Raw genomic sequence first — 12558 nt, forward strand, 5'->3', positions numbered from 1 at the left:
TACTTCTGAAACCAAAGTCCCAATAACAGCATCGTTATTAAGATGCATCATTGTTAAGAGGTCATAACCCTCTTAATGTTAACCACATGTTGATATATTAACTACATGTGACTAGCGGACAATATTGAGGTACATGCTGGTTGCAGGCATCAGAGGTTAAAAGCATTTGCAAGCTTATTGAGAAAATGAACAGAAGAGTGAGAAAACCATGGTTTTTGAGTCAGAGTGGCTTGAATTCAAATCTCAAGTTTCCCTCCTGTTAAATAAAAATTATAGAAAGTCATTGTTTTGGACTAAGGTCTTACACTAGATCCCAAAATCTAATCTAATCAAAATGGAGTCACTTAAGCTGAGGTTTTTACCAAACTGAAACTAAGTTGTTATCTGACCTTCTGAGAAGAAATCGGGAGAGAGATAACAGCCTAATTTCCCAAGCAGGCTAGTTTCAATCAGCATGATAATGAATTTCCCTCTACTGTAATCCTTACAAAAAAGTAACCTGGAGTAACCTGATGTTAACCAATCAGCTTCTTTTCTATTTTTCTGTCTCCCTGTCCCCACCTTACAAGGAACTTAACTCTGGAAAGGACTAAACCACTCTGGGTTCTGTTTTTGCTTTCTTCGGCTCCTCTCTGGCTATAAAACCAACCTCTTCTGCTCAGCTCATTGGAACACTTACTCTATTTTACGGAATTAAGTGCTACCCAATTCTAGAATTGCAAATAAAGGTAATTAAGGTCTTTAAGAGAAATTATTGTGATTTTGTCTTTTGACACTGTTAAATCATTTAATCTGTGTACGTGTCAATCTCCTTGTCTCTGAAGTGGTGATAAAAGCAGAATCTACTTCAGAGGTTTGTTGGGAGCTTTCAGTGAGGTCATACTTGTAAAGTGTCAAATGTAATGCCTGGCATTAGTAAATGTTCTAGCTTTTTTCAGTCTTCTGGAAGCCCAAGAGTTGGTTTGTTATAGAGTGGTTGCCTGTCATGCCTCGGATATAATAAATCCCATGGCCTACCCAATGCAGCTTCAAACTGGATCTCTGGGGGACCTTCAGCCATTACCAGGCCCAATGATGTACCTCTCCTTGAGACATCTGATTACCCCAGCCTTCCTCCTTGCCTATCAAGACCAGAGATATGCCCCACTTTAACAAAGATCCAGGAAAAACCAAATATGCAAGGTGGATAGATTGGGGCAGGATGATTCATGCACCAAGATTCTTTTAATTTTACCAAAGAATCTAAGAATTTCCTTAGTATATTATAGCTTTTTTGTTTCTTTTACTTTTTTCTTAATTGCTTGACAGATGAAAATAAAGCTCAATGGCACTCTTATCTATTGAGGATCAATTGGAAATAAGAATTATCTATGTAAATGGGAAAAGTGACTTGCAAAAACACACCCTATGCTCATCATCTTCTGGGAACACCTCTGTATGTTAGCTGGGGCGCAGAGCGAAGACAGCCCTCCAGGTCCCTTGATAATGAAATTCATCCAAAGGGTTATGATGATGATGATGATGACTGGCACACACCAGATTCCTGTGTCTCCATCACAACCAAGATCTAAAAACCCAAGTCAAAACTTGTCGATGATAGGGTGGTGCTCAAAGATCCATAGCTAAAAGAAAACACAAAATTCTTCTAACCAGGATAAAAAACAGCTGGCTGTGAAAAAAAACCCAGAGTTAAGAAGGAAGTATATTTTCAAAATACATGAGAATATATTATGGCATGGAGGTAAAATCTATACTACAATCTACGTAGAAACTGAGATTCCACAGTTATGTGGAGCCCGCCTCTCCTCTGAGCACTCCCACCCCAGTGCGCTATCACATCTGGGCAGATGGGGACCTCCTTGGAAGGGACCAAAAATCATGAAGGCTCCAGGTTCTTCAATTTACAGATAACAGAGATTCAATGTTTGGCCCAAGGTCAGAGAACCAGAGTGGACTCCAAGTTTTCCAATTCCTAGTTCAGGGTTGTGCCCACTGCACCATGACCTCTTGCTTTCCTGAGAATAGAATCTGTGCCAGTTACCCCAACTTGCCCAAAGTGGGAGCCAGTCCTCAAAGGGAAGCATGCAATCTGTGTGACTCAAAGCCCTAAACTCCAGGGCAAATCTGAGCCTGCAACCAAGGAAAGAGAGTCAACGTCTGACCCTCTCCCCAGTCTTCTCACAAGGACCACCTCCCTCCTACCCACCTCACACCTAACCGGTCTCCCTCACTCCGCCCTTGCTTTGTTCCATTTTTCCGAAGGACCTCCAAAGGGATGATATAAAACACAAACCTAGTTCTGCTGTCTCCCCCTCCATTTGAAAAGCTGACATCTGCTGCCTACTGCCCTCAGGATAAATTCCAAGATTTTCAGCCAGGCCTGCAAGATCTGCCCCAAGTCACCCTCAGACAGCACCTCCCACAAGCCTCATCTCTACCCTCTTCTTCAACCTTTCAGCCCAAATATCTTCCCCACTCAGCAGGTCTGAGGACTCCCTCCAGCCTATTAATACTCAGACACAAGATACCTTCCTCTGGGGGCTTGTCTTCTACAAACCCTCAAAGCAGGTCAATGGCACCCGGTCCGCAAAGTAACTACACTGCCTTTAACAATGCATTTTACAATAAGTTATTCATGTAGTTACATCTCCTGTACAATATGGTATCCTGAGATGCAGAACCTGGGTTTGATTCATGACTTCCCTACTTAACTGGGCAGGATATTTTTACCTAAGTTTCTGTTTCATTTGGAATAAATGAGGGTCATACATACCGCTTCAGGTTGTTGTGATGATTAAATGCAATGGCTAAGCAGGGTATGGGATATATTAGACTGTTTAATAAATGTTAGTCCTCCTCCTCTCCATCCCTTCTCACAGTCTGTAAGAGCTCCCTCCATGAAAGAACACTTCCTACTTGCCTTTGTATTCCTGTTGAGTAATACAGTATACATTCAATAAACATTGGCAGAAAGGAAAGAAGGAGGGAGAAAGCAGGTGAGAAGGGAGGGAAGAAGAAAAAAATTAGAAAACTAATGAGATAAATGAACAAAGCTAGAAGGAAAAAAGAGGCCCTGAACTGTAAGAGCTGAGTTGTTATAAACAATGATCACGTGATTTTGAGATTGCCCAACATCTTCCTACTAAGAAATTAAAAAGGTAGCTACAGATACCACAGAGTAACTAGAAAAAGACACAGAATCAGGAGATGGCCTGATCCACAGTAAAAGACAATGTAGCCCAATATAATATTGACACACATTGAAATAATAATAATAATTCCTTGAATTGTTCACTCCTACTCTGCTCTAAGCACTGGACTTGGTAAAAAAGAGGCTACAAATAAGCTGATCTTACTCTAATGAGGTCTAAATTATTGAGGAGGACATAATACCTAGATCAGTGCTATGTTGTTAAATCAGCTATCTGGTGGGAGGAGTCTTAATTTATAGCATCTGCCAATTTCTGTGGTGTAACACTCCCACCATGGCTGATTTTAATCTATCCATAATTTATGTATAATGATTTAGCTCACAAAATCTCTCAGTATTTAATAATTGGCTCTCAGGAGCCTCCACACACTACTGATGCTCCATCTCCCTTGTTTTTCTCTCTTGATATTTTTTTTAGCCAGTTTGTTGCATATTAACATCCCTATCACATGACAGACAAGGAAAATAAAATGACAGAACGAAGAAGCAGCTGATTTTTCTGTCAGTGGTTCTAGCAAAGGAGATAGAATGGGAAGGAAATTGAAACTATTGGCTAGATGTGTTTATGGGCTTCTATTATTCCCCATTCTCTCTGCCTCTTCTTCCAAGAGATAATTATGAGCAGATGCTCTAATCCAATACGTAAAATACAAAGACGCTTTCTGACTAAATACAAAATTGATGGCCACAACGTAGAAATAAAAATGAAGAGAAACAAGCTATGCTGGAAACCTAAGATGGGTCAAGTTCATCAAGATGGCAGGGGGGATGTTAAAATGGGAAGTCAAACAACTTTCTCTGGGTAGAAATAACATGGTCTCTTTTTCTTTTCGTTTTCTTTTTTTTTGGAAACATAGTCTCACTCTGTTGCCCAGGCTGGAGTGCAGCGGCGAGATCGCCACTCACAGCAACTTCCGCATCCCGGGTTCAAGCAATTCTCCTGCCTCAGCCTCCCCAGTAGCTGGGACTATAGGTGCGCGCCACCACACCCGGCTAAATTTTTGTATTTTTAGTAGAGACGTGGTTTCGCCATGCTGGCCAGGCTGGCTTGAACTCCTCCGTCCACCTGGGCCTCCCAAAGTGCTGGGATTACAGGCATGAGCCACTGCGCCCGGCCAATATGGACTTTTTCTGAATGTTGAAGATACAGCGGCATTCTGGACCAAATACTAAACAGGAAAAAGGATACCAAACTAACAGAAGGGAAAAAATGTTTAGCAAAAAAGAAACAAACAAACAAACAAAAAACAAACAGAAATGTTTATCTTTAACACTGTAGGAAACTGGGGAGATGTAGGAAAATTTTATGAAGTTCTGTGATGGTTTAACTGGAGAAAAAGCCTCACCCCACCATGACAAGGGGGCTCCTTGGGTGGCATTTATGCTGAGACAGGAGGAGAAGGCAGCTGGAGATATTTCCTTTTCTCTCACTGGGACTCTGGCAAGCCTTTCTCTAAGAGAAGCAAAGCCATGTGAATAATACATCACAAAATGCACTCCTGATCTAAGGCAAGTAAGAATGCCTGTAAGTTAAGGATGTGGGTCAAAGTGAGAGTTGTCTGTAAAAGCAGTTCGTTTCATCTTTATAGATACATGTTTACTGAAGTAAGTCCTATTCCCTGTGGCACACTTAGCTGATCCAGCCTCCTTTGCTGACAAAGCTCAGGAAGGTGTAGATAGGAATAGCCAGCTCTGCTCCATGACTTCAGACACTGGGGACTCCAGGACTTTTAGAGGCTACTCTAACAACGGTTGTTAACTTTATTACCTTAGTAATAAAGTCACCTGAACTCAAGCCACGCAGAGGACAAGTTAGAAAAATCAAAATATGTGAAGATGAGAATACAAGAACCATGCATATGAAGAAATGAAGCAAAACTCTCACAGAATCATTCTTACATATAGACGTATAGCAGAAGCAAAGCAATGGAGGGCATTTTTATTCCGTGCAAATGAAGGTTAACTTAACACTGAAAAAGGCGCCTGCTATACTTAAAAAATAAGTGGATTAAAAAAAAATGCCCATAACAAAAGTGTGGCATCTGGGGCTGGCTACTTGCTTCACAACCTGAATGGAACCAAAGAGAGATACAAAGAGATTTAATCTTAAGGTAGTCCAAATCATTCAATTACCTAACTCAAGGAGAGTATAATTATCCTCTTTCACTGGAGTATCATGCGGCCAGAAGGGCTGTGTTAGATGAGTCAAGAGGGCAACTTTATGATGGGAAAGGGAGAAAGTAAGGCAGGAATTAACTACGCCCTTATGCCCATGAGCAGGCAAAAGCAAGAATGGGTCCTGCTGGTAAGGAAGGGAGGGTGGGCAGTGGCCCGGGCATTGTGGCTGGGTGTGAGTCACATCTGGCGGAGGTAGAAATGAGATCATCAAACAGCATGGATGGGAGGTTTTGGATTTTAAAACAGCAAACAGATTAGAAATGTTAAGGAGTTAAAATTAACAAAAAACTAATGTGGATCAAGACATGAAACCCAGCAGAGGCAGTTTTTTCAGAATCGGGTAGAGGAGGCCGAGAACTGGAATTATCCCACAGGGTATTCCACAGGCCTGGTTTCCGAATCCCAGCAGAAGAAATAGATGATGTTAAGAGAATGTAGGGCTTGCAGGAGAGCAAAGAAGAGTCTCGGCAATCTTAACAAAGGGTAGGAGCGTGCAACTTTTACAAATAGTAATCCTAAGACTAAAATATCTGTGTTTGAATCCTGACTCTGTCATTGATTGGCTGGGTTGTGTGCATGTGTGCGTGTGTATGCGTGCAAATCTCCCAGCCCCTCTGGATTCGAAAGTCTTCCATAAAATCCATAATATGTGATCTAAAAAGTGGTTTCAAGCTTTAAAATTCTAAGAAGTTAAAAAAACTGGAAAAGGAGAATACAGAAGACCTCTTAAGTAAATGAAAGGCATACGACAATATTGTTTTGCTCTAAAGGATAGGAAGGACCACTTAGAGACAGAGACTTCAGCCCAGCTGTTAGACGTAACCACAGCCACTCAAACCCCACCTACCCTGTGCCTAAACTCACAACTGAGAAGGGCACGGCCTGGTCTCAGGACATTCCATCCCTTGGATTATTTGACGAAGATGACGTCTCCGTCTCCTACAATCCTAACAGGGTACAATTTTCTAAAAGCAGAGAAAATCCTCCCCAAGAAAATAAACACTCCCAAACAACTATCCCATTCTGTTACCTATTTGGATTACATAATTATTATGAAGTCAAGACTTTCTTACCGACACACCAAAAAAGACCTCTCATCTCATAAGCTGCACTGCCTTTTTCTCCGCTATCCAAAGTTCCGAAAAATCTCCAAGTCCTTAAAAAGCAATCACCACTGCTCACTGTAATGGTCATGAAAAACTGCACTGCCTCATCTCTGCCCAGAACAGAAACTGAGGTCAAAATATTTTCAGAGTTTGGGGATATATAAATCCTGTATACCATATTCTTCAACAACAACAATAATAAATGTCCTCACAAAAGCCCTAAATTGCCATGCATTGGGAGAAAACACTGGATATTTTTCCAGGCTTTGCTGAGGATAATTCAGACAAGTGTACTTTTTGTTCCACCAGGTATAAAATGGGGCAACCAATAATTGGTAACTGGCATTGATCAGCCACTGAGTGAAATAGGAAGTCCCCTCCCCGCCCACCTGCACAGCAGTCATTATGAGCTTCCCTTTCAGGCATGTTCGAGGGGGAAAAAAAACCACTGGGCCAGGCTGACTAGAATCCCACAGAGCACAGTGCTAATTAAGGTATCTATACTTTTCCAGTTGATCTGGTTGAAGCAGCAGTAAAAACACCAAGGGTTCCTTTTCAGCCTGCTCTAACTTGTTTGTCTGGATCAATGTAGACATTTTCGGCAGCAATTTGCTCTTCCCAATTCCTCTCCCGGAAAAAAAAATAAATAAATAAGAGCTAGGATATTTCTAGAAGGCCTCTTGACTCACCAATCGGGAGGGGAACCTCCTATCATCATTGTACTTTGCTCATTTTGTTCTTGGGAAAATTAAATGAGATAATACAAGTGCTGAGTAAGAATCTGGTTCACAATCAACTCAGTCAATAAATGATGTCAGTCATCGTAAAAAATAAAAATAAAAAAAAATAATTGCCTCCGGATGTTTATCAACTTACTTGCAATACAGAAGATTAAAATATAAGGCAATAGGTTTCACGGCACACTCCAGAGATGTTTGTGCTGTCCTCCAGCCTTCTCATAATTAGTCACTTGTGAGCAGTAACTCAGAACTTTTTCCAATTTCACGGGTATGCATGCCCTACAATTGCCTCCCCGCTCCCAGTAACTGAGAAATAGAGTGTTCGAAACAGTGACAACAGAAATGCAAAAGACCTTTAAAGAAATTCCACAAAGCCCCTTGGCACTGATCATATAGAAGTTGTGCCAGAAAAATCAAACATCCAACACTAAACAGATGTTGTCAGTGGCAGAAAAAGGGTGAATGAAGCACAGATTCTGAGCATCCTAATGAAACGGCTATGGCCCCATCATAGATCTGACCCTAAATGTCTAGCTTGTCTTGAAGTTTTAGGCCACAAATAAACTCTTCCTAAGGTACACCTAGTATTTGGCTCTGCTGTTTAGATATACATAGTATGTTTCCTGCCAGGCACAAAACCATTTTCAACTTCTTCATGAAAATAAGGTAAGATATGCAGTAAGCAGGTTTTATTATAATTTAGAACTGAATTTTCTCATTCACACAGGGTCCACCTTTATGGTGACACACCACAGTATTGTAGCTATGCAGGAAAATTTTAAAGGCCATAAAATGAATAATGTCTGGACTCTAGAAAAGATGGTACATTTATAACAGTTATGCAGACTAACATAGCAAAAAATAAGTGGCCATAAAACTTTGCATTTTTCTTTAGTATTATGCCTACTCAACTTGTAAAAGACTGGCCATGTCATAATGTTTGTAGCTTCTAAACCATGTTTTTGGAAACACAGAGGACATCAGTGTTATGCCTATTCAAACTGTAAAAGACCAGGCCACTTGGCAATTCCTGTAGTTTCTAAACCATGCTTTCTAAATTGCAAAGGGGGCAGGTACAGCCCATAACTTTACAGAAGGGCAAGTAATGTTCTACCTCTTGTTGAATATTTGGCTTATTTCACTTGACATAAGTTTTTATGGCAATCCTCTATTACCATGAAAGTGTACGTTCTCTAGAACTCAATAAGTGCAACTTGTAGAAATCAGGTTTTTTTTATTTAATACATTCTAATCAAATAGTAACAGCAGTAAATAAACACTTTGAAAAACAGGCAGGTATCCCCCTGTATCTGGAAGAAAATTAAGTCAAAGTATTCTACACAGTAGAAGGGAGACAACGGTTTATGTCCATGGTTAGACAATTCAAGGACAACTTGGACATTTCTAAAGCCATTTCCAAAAAATCAATGGCAACAGGTTGGGACACAGCTATTTTAAAGGGTAAAATGCCTGTACTTACATTGGTTTCTATTAACACGGATTGAGTTGCACCTGTATAGCATGACATTCTTGTCTTTAGCTTTAAAAGAAAAAAAGCCTTTTCCATTGGCACCAGTTTGAAATATTTCTGAAATAAGGCTCCCTTAAAATGGATTACTACAGTACTCATTCACATGAGAGTTCATACATGTAGTAAAAAGACAAATACAGGACTTCATGGTCACTTTTTTTTGGTTGATTTGGTTAATTGCATAAAATGGGAAACTCACACACATAATCTGTTTAACAAAACTCCTAGGTACATCAGAATGCAAAATATAAAATGCCCAAAAGAGACTCTGATCAGCAGGCATATCAAATTGCAGTGAGGCCTGCGTCAGCTTGGTTCCTCCCACTTCTTCAGTATTCCTATGAGGAGTTCTTTCTCTCCTACTGGAGCCTGGACCTTTGACATAATGGAAAGGAACCTAAGAAGGCAAGCCATTCTGATAAAACGTGCCTTCAGCCTTTACATGCGACATTTTATTTTTAATCTAAAAGGATCAACTGGTCTTGGTCAGCCTTAAGAAGGGAAGCATCACTCAGGTAAAAGTATGTGGAGGAACTTTAAACACCTAGCTACCTCTTCAAGCATTTAAATTAGATTAGCTTCAGCTGTTCTTAGAAAGTATTCCGTATAGTTATCCAGAGCACTCAAGTTTTGGTTCTCTTTTACGTAGCTGCATTCGGAGATACTCTATGTGAGACATGTTTAAAAAAAGAGAAACATTTATACCTGGAATTTATATTCTTCCAAGTAATCTTTTAGTCTTGTTGGTAAAGGCAGTCCCCAGATGGCACCGGTACATTTGTTAATGGTGAGCCTACAGAGATGCTGCAGAGATGGTGCTGACGTGTAGAGCGGGTTGGTCAGATAAAGGTGAACGGTGCCGTTCCGGGGGGCTTCTGGACCTGTCCGCTTATCCTTGCACATCTGAACGTAGTAGTCGATCAGATGAACCACACTGTCAAATTGTTTCAGCTTGGATTTGACACATATGATAGAGTCCAATCTGAATTTTCCATCTTGGTATTCGATTCGAAGATTAGTTGGTCCAGCTGACGTTTTAACAGATATTGTTAGTAGGTAGTCTGAATGCGAGCTATCTCTAATCAAGAAAGTTCCTTCTGGTGCCTCTTTTAATTTCTCTTTGGCTTCATTAACAGTCATACTTCCCCAGTACCATCCTGGGGTTTTTGTTCAAAAAGAAAAAGAAAAGAGGGTAAAACAGTTATTATAAGAATTTTTAGAACAGAGCAAGTAATTGGCAATAATTTTTTTAGCTCTTAAAAAAAGGTGGTGTGTGAGTGAAAGTTTACCAGGGGCCACCACAAATACTTTCAGTAGGAATTTAATAAAAATTTGGGTACATTTTATGAACACAGTGAGCCAGTTTTCTTTCTTTTTTAAAAAATTAACTTTCTGAAGCTCTTAAGATTTTCTTCTAATGAACCAAAAGAACATTTTCAGCATGACATACTGGCTGATGAAGCATGACACTTTGAACATTATTTAAGTAAAATAAAGATTTAAGTAAATTAGAAAAAAATCAGAAGTTAGAAATAAAAGCCATGCCCTTTAAAAAGTGGAAAACCCTACTCCTGTAATTGAACTACAGTAAAAACAGAAGCAACTTTTTTGGATGGTTGGTGTCCCCCTAGCCACAAAAAAAAAAAAAAAAAAAAGGCTGCAAAGCCTGCTAATGAACAGCTTTCTATGTAGAAAGCACTGCTATGTACTGGGTGTAAAAGCACAGCTCTAGTACAATAGCTTCTGTTCGCCGCTTTATGACTACCTTACTAGTCACTAAGAAATGGGAAGTCCCCAGTGATAATTACTATTTCAGGTTTACAATCTTCCCTAAACTCTTTTGAACTTTGCCCTAATCCAAATCCAATCACAACCATCCGGCCTCCCCTGCATTCTCGATTTCATCTGCCTGCACCATCTCCCCGGCCCACCCTGCTTTCTAAGGAGGCTCAAAGACCGTCCATATTTAAGAAGTCTGAACATTTGTGCTCCCCCCAACCCCACAATTACCAGGATACTTGCAATCTGCCGGTGCCTCCCCTGGAGGGAAAGCCCATAGCCCACACGTAAAGCCCGGAATCGCAAGCGAGAGAACTTTTCCCTCTCCCTCCCCCTGTTGCTACCAAAATTTTTAACTGTGCCACAACTGTAAGCTTTTAGGATACGGACTTGGAAAGCCAGAATGATTTGCCAGATACTTTTTTTTTTTTTTTTCTCTTTTTTCAGATGCCTAGAGATAGCGTGCCGCGCAAATTGCCTGACTGTACTTGAAAGCGTCAGTCTCCTGGGCACGCCGACCCTGGAAGCCGCGCTCGGCGGGGGCTTCGCAGCCTACTCTCGACGCCCGGGTAGCCGCCCTCGCGGCAGTGTCAGTCCCTGAACTTGGCCGCCAGGATCCTGGGCTGCAGCCGCAGCTCCGCCCGGGAGCCAGATGCTGCTGGGCCTGCGGGGCCCGCGGCACCCAACTGCTGACTGCACCCCGCGCAAAGGGAGGCGCCCGACGCTTTCCCCGGCCGGGGTTCGAGCCGGAACGCCCAACTCTGAGCAGCCGCGTAAAACAGTAAAGCTTCCATCGTGCTAAGAAGCTACTTCCAAGAAGCCCTTCCCGCGCTCTGCCAGGCCTGAGTCTCTGGAGAACCACTTTCCTTACGCATTCCCCAGGACCCAGGACCCAGGACCCTGCGAGCGTGCTCTCCGCGGTCCCTTGGAAGCAAGGGACGTATTTCCAGCTTATTCTTTGCTTCCCACCTCGGCCCCTCTTCCTAGCTGCGTCTTTGGGGAGGCGCCCCCTCCCGCACGCGTCGCGGCCGGTCGGCTCCCTACCTGTCTGACCCAGCTCCCGCAGGGCCTTCGCCAGACGCGCCGCCTCCGGGGATGGCTCCTCCGCCGACCCCGCGGTCCCCCACTGGCTCCGCGTCCCTTCTCCGCCATTCCCGGAGGGCTCGAGGCACCGCAGGGTCATGGGGGAAAGGTCACCGCGGCAAAGACAGGTGGCCGCCCGAGCTGGGGTCAGAGAAGGGCTCGTGTCCTTCCTTGAAGTCAGTGCGAATCCCAAAACGAGTCCCTGCGGGGTGTCCGAAATGGTGGCAGAGAGGGAAGGGATGGGGCTTTTTCTCCCCACGTCCTGGAGGACGGATGACAAAGTCCCTCGCAGACGCGGTCACCCACTGATCGCCTACAAAGAGAAAGCGGGAGGTTGGGTCAGTCCAAACTGGACCCCTGCGGCTGGGGTGGGGGTGGGGAAATGGACGTGGAAAATCCCAGGGACTCCTCCGCCTCTACGTTCCTGCACCATTTAACCCCAAGCTTCCAGTTAGCGCCCTGACCCAGCTCTAGAGAAAGAATGAAGAGAGCAGAGATGCAAGACACAAAGTTGGCTGAAGAGGTAGGGGGCGGAGGTCAGGATGAGGGTGAACAGGGTGTTTTCCCGCCCAGGGCCACTAGCTGAAATCAAAGACTAGCGACCTTGGAAGAGCAAATAGTCACCTGCAGATCCAGTGGGAATAGGCCCTTGTCAAGGACAAGTAGAAAAAATTAAAAAGGAAAGAACAGGAGAGATTCCCCAAATTGGCATTCCGGTCTCACACCTGGCGCAGCCCGAGTGCCCCCAGGAAGAAGCACCCACACAAACTTGGTTCTCCACCCTAAAGCGCTGCGGGGCCCTAAGACACCAAACCCGGGTGCTGAGGTGCGGGAGCTGCTGCATCCCCACCCGGGAGGTTCCTCGCTCCCCTCCCCCCGCTTCCCGGTGCCAGCTCTGGAGGGGTTGGGGGCGCCGCGGCGGTCGCTCCC

General features: G+C 43.2%; 1 protein-coding gene across 4 annotated transcripts in view; it reads right to left on the reverse strand.

The window, feature by feature from the left end:
• Nucleotides 1-8449: 8449 nt before the first annotated feature.
• SOCS2 (suppressor of cytokine signaling 2) overlaps nucleotides 8450-12558 on the reverse strand; it is a 6329-nt gene continuing 2220 nt past the window's right edge. For 2 of the 4 annotated variants that reach the window (XM_011993164.1, XM_011993167.1), the window contains exons 2-3: nucleotides 11590-11941; nucleotides 8450-9923 (exon numbers count right to left, since the gene is read on the reverse strand). In XM_011993164.1, the coding sequence (XP_011848554.1) occupies nucleotides 9466-9923; nucleotides 11590-11728 (597 nt within the window). In that variant the 5' untranslated portion in view covers nucleotides 11729-11941 and the 3' untranslated portion in view covers nucleotides 8450-9465. Of the gene's footprint in view, nucleotides 9924-11589 lie in introns of all 4 variants that reach the window. The other 2 variants (XM_011993165.1, XM_011993163.1) reach the window with 2 other exon arrangements.

The sequence above is a fragment of the Mandrillus leucophaeus genome, unplaced genomic scaffold (assembly GCF_000951045.1).
Source record: "Mandrillus leucophaeus isolate KB7577 unplaced genomic scaffold, Mleu.le_1.0 Scaffold427, whole genome shotgun sequence".
Classification (NCBI taxonomy): domain Eukaryota; kingdom Metazoa; phylum Chordata; class Mammalia; order Primates; family Cercopithecidae; genus Mandrillus; species Mandrillus leucophaeus.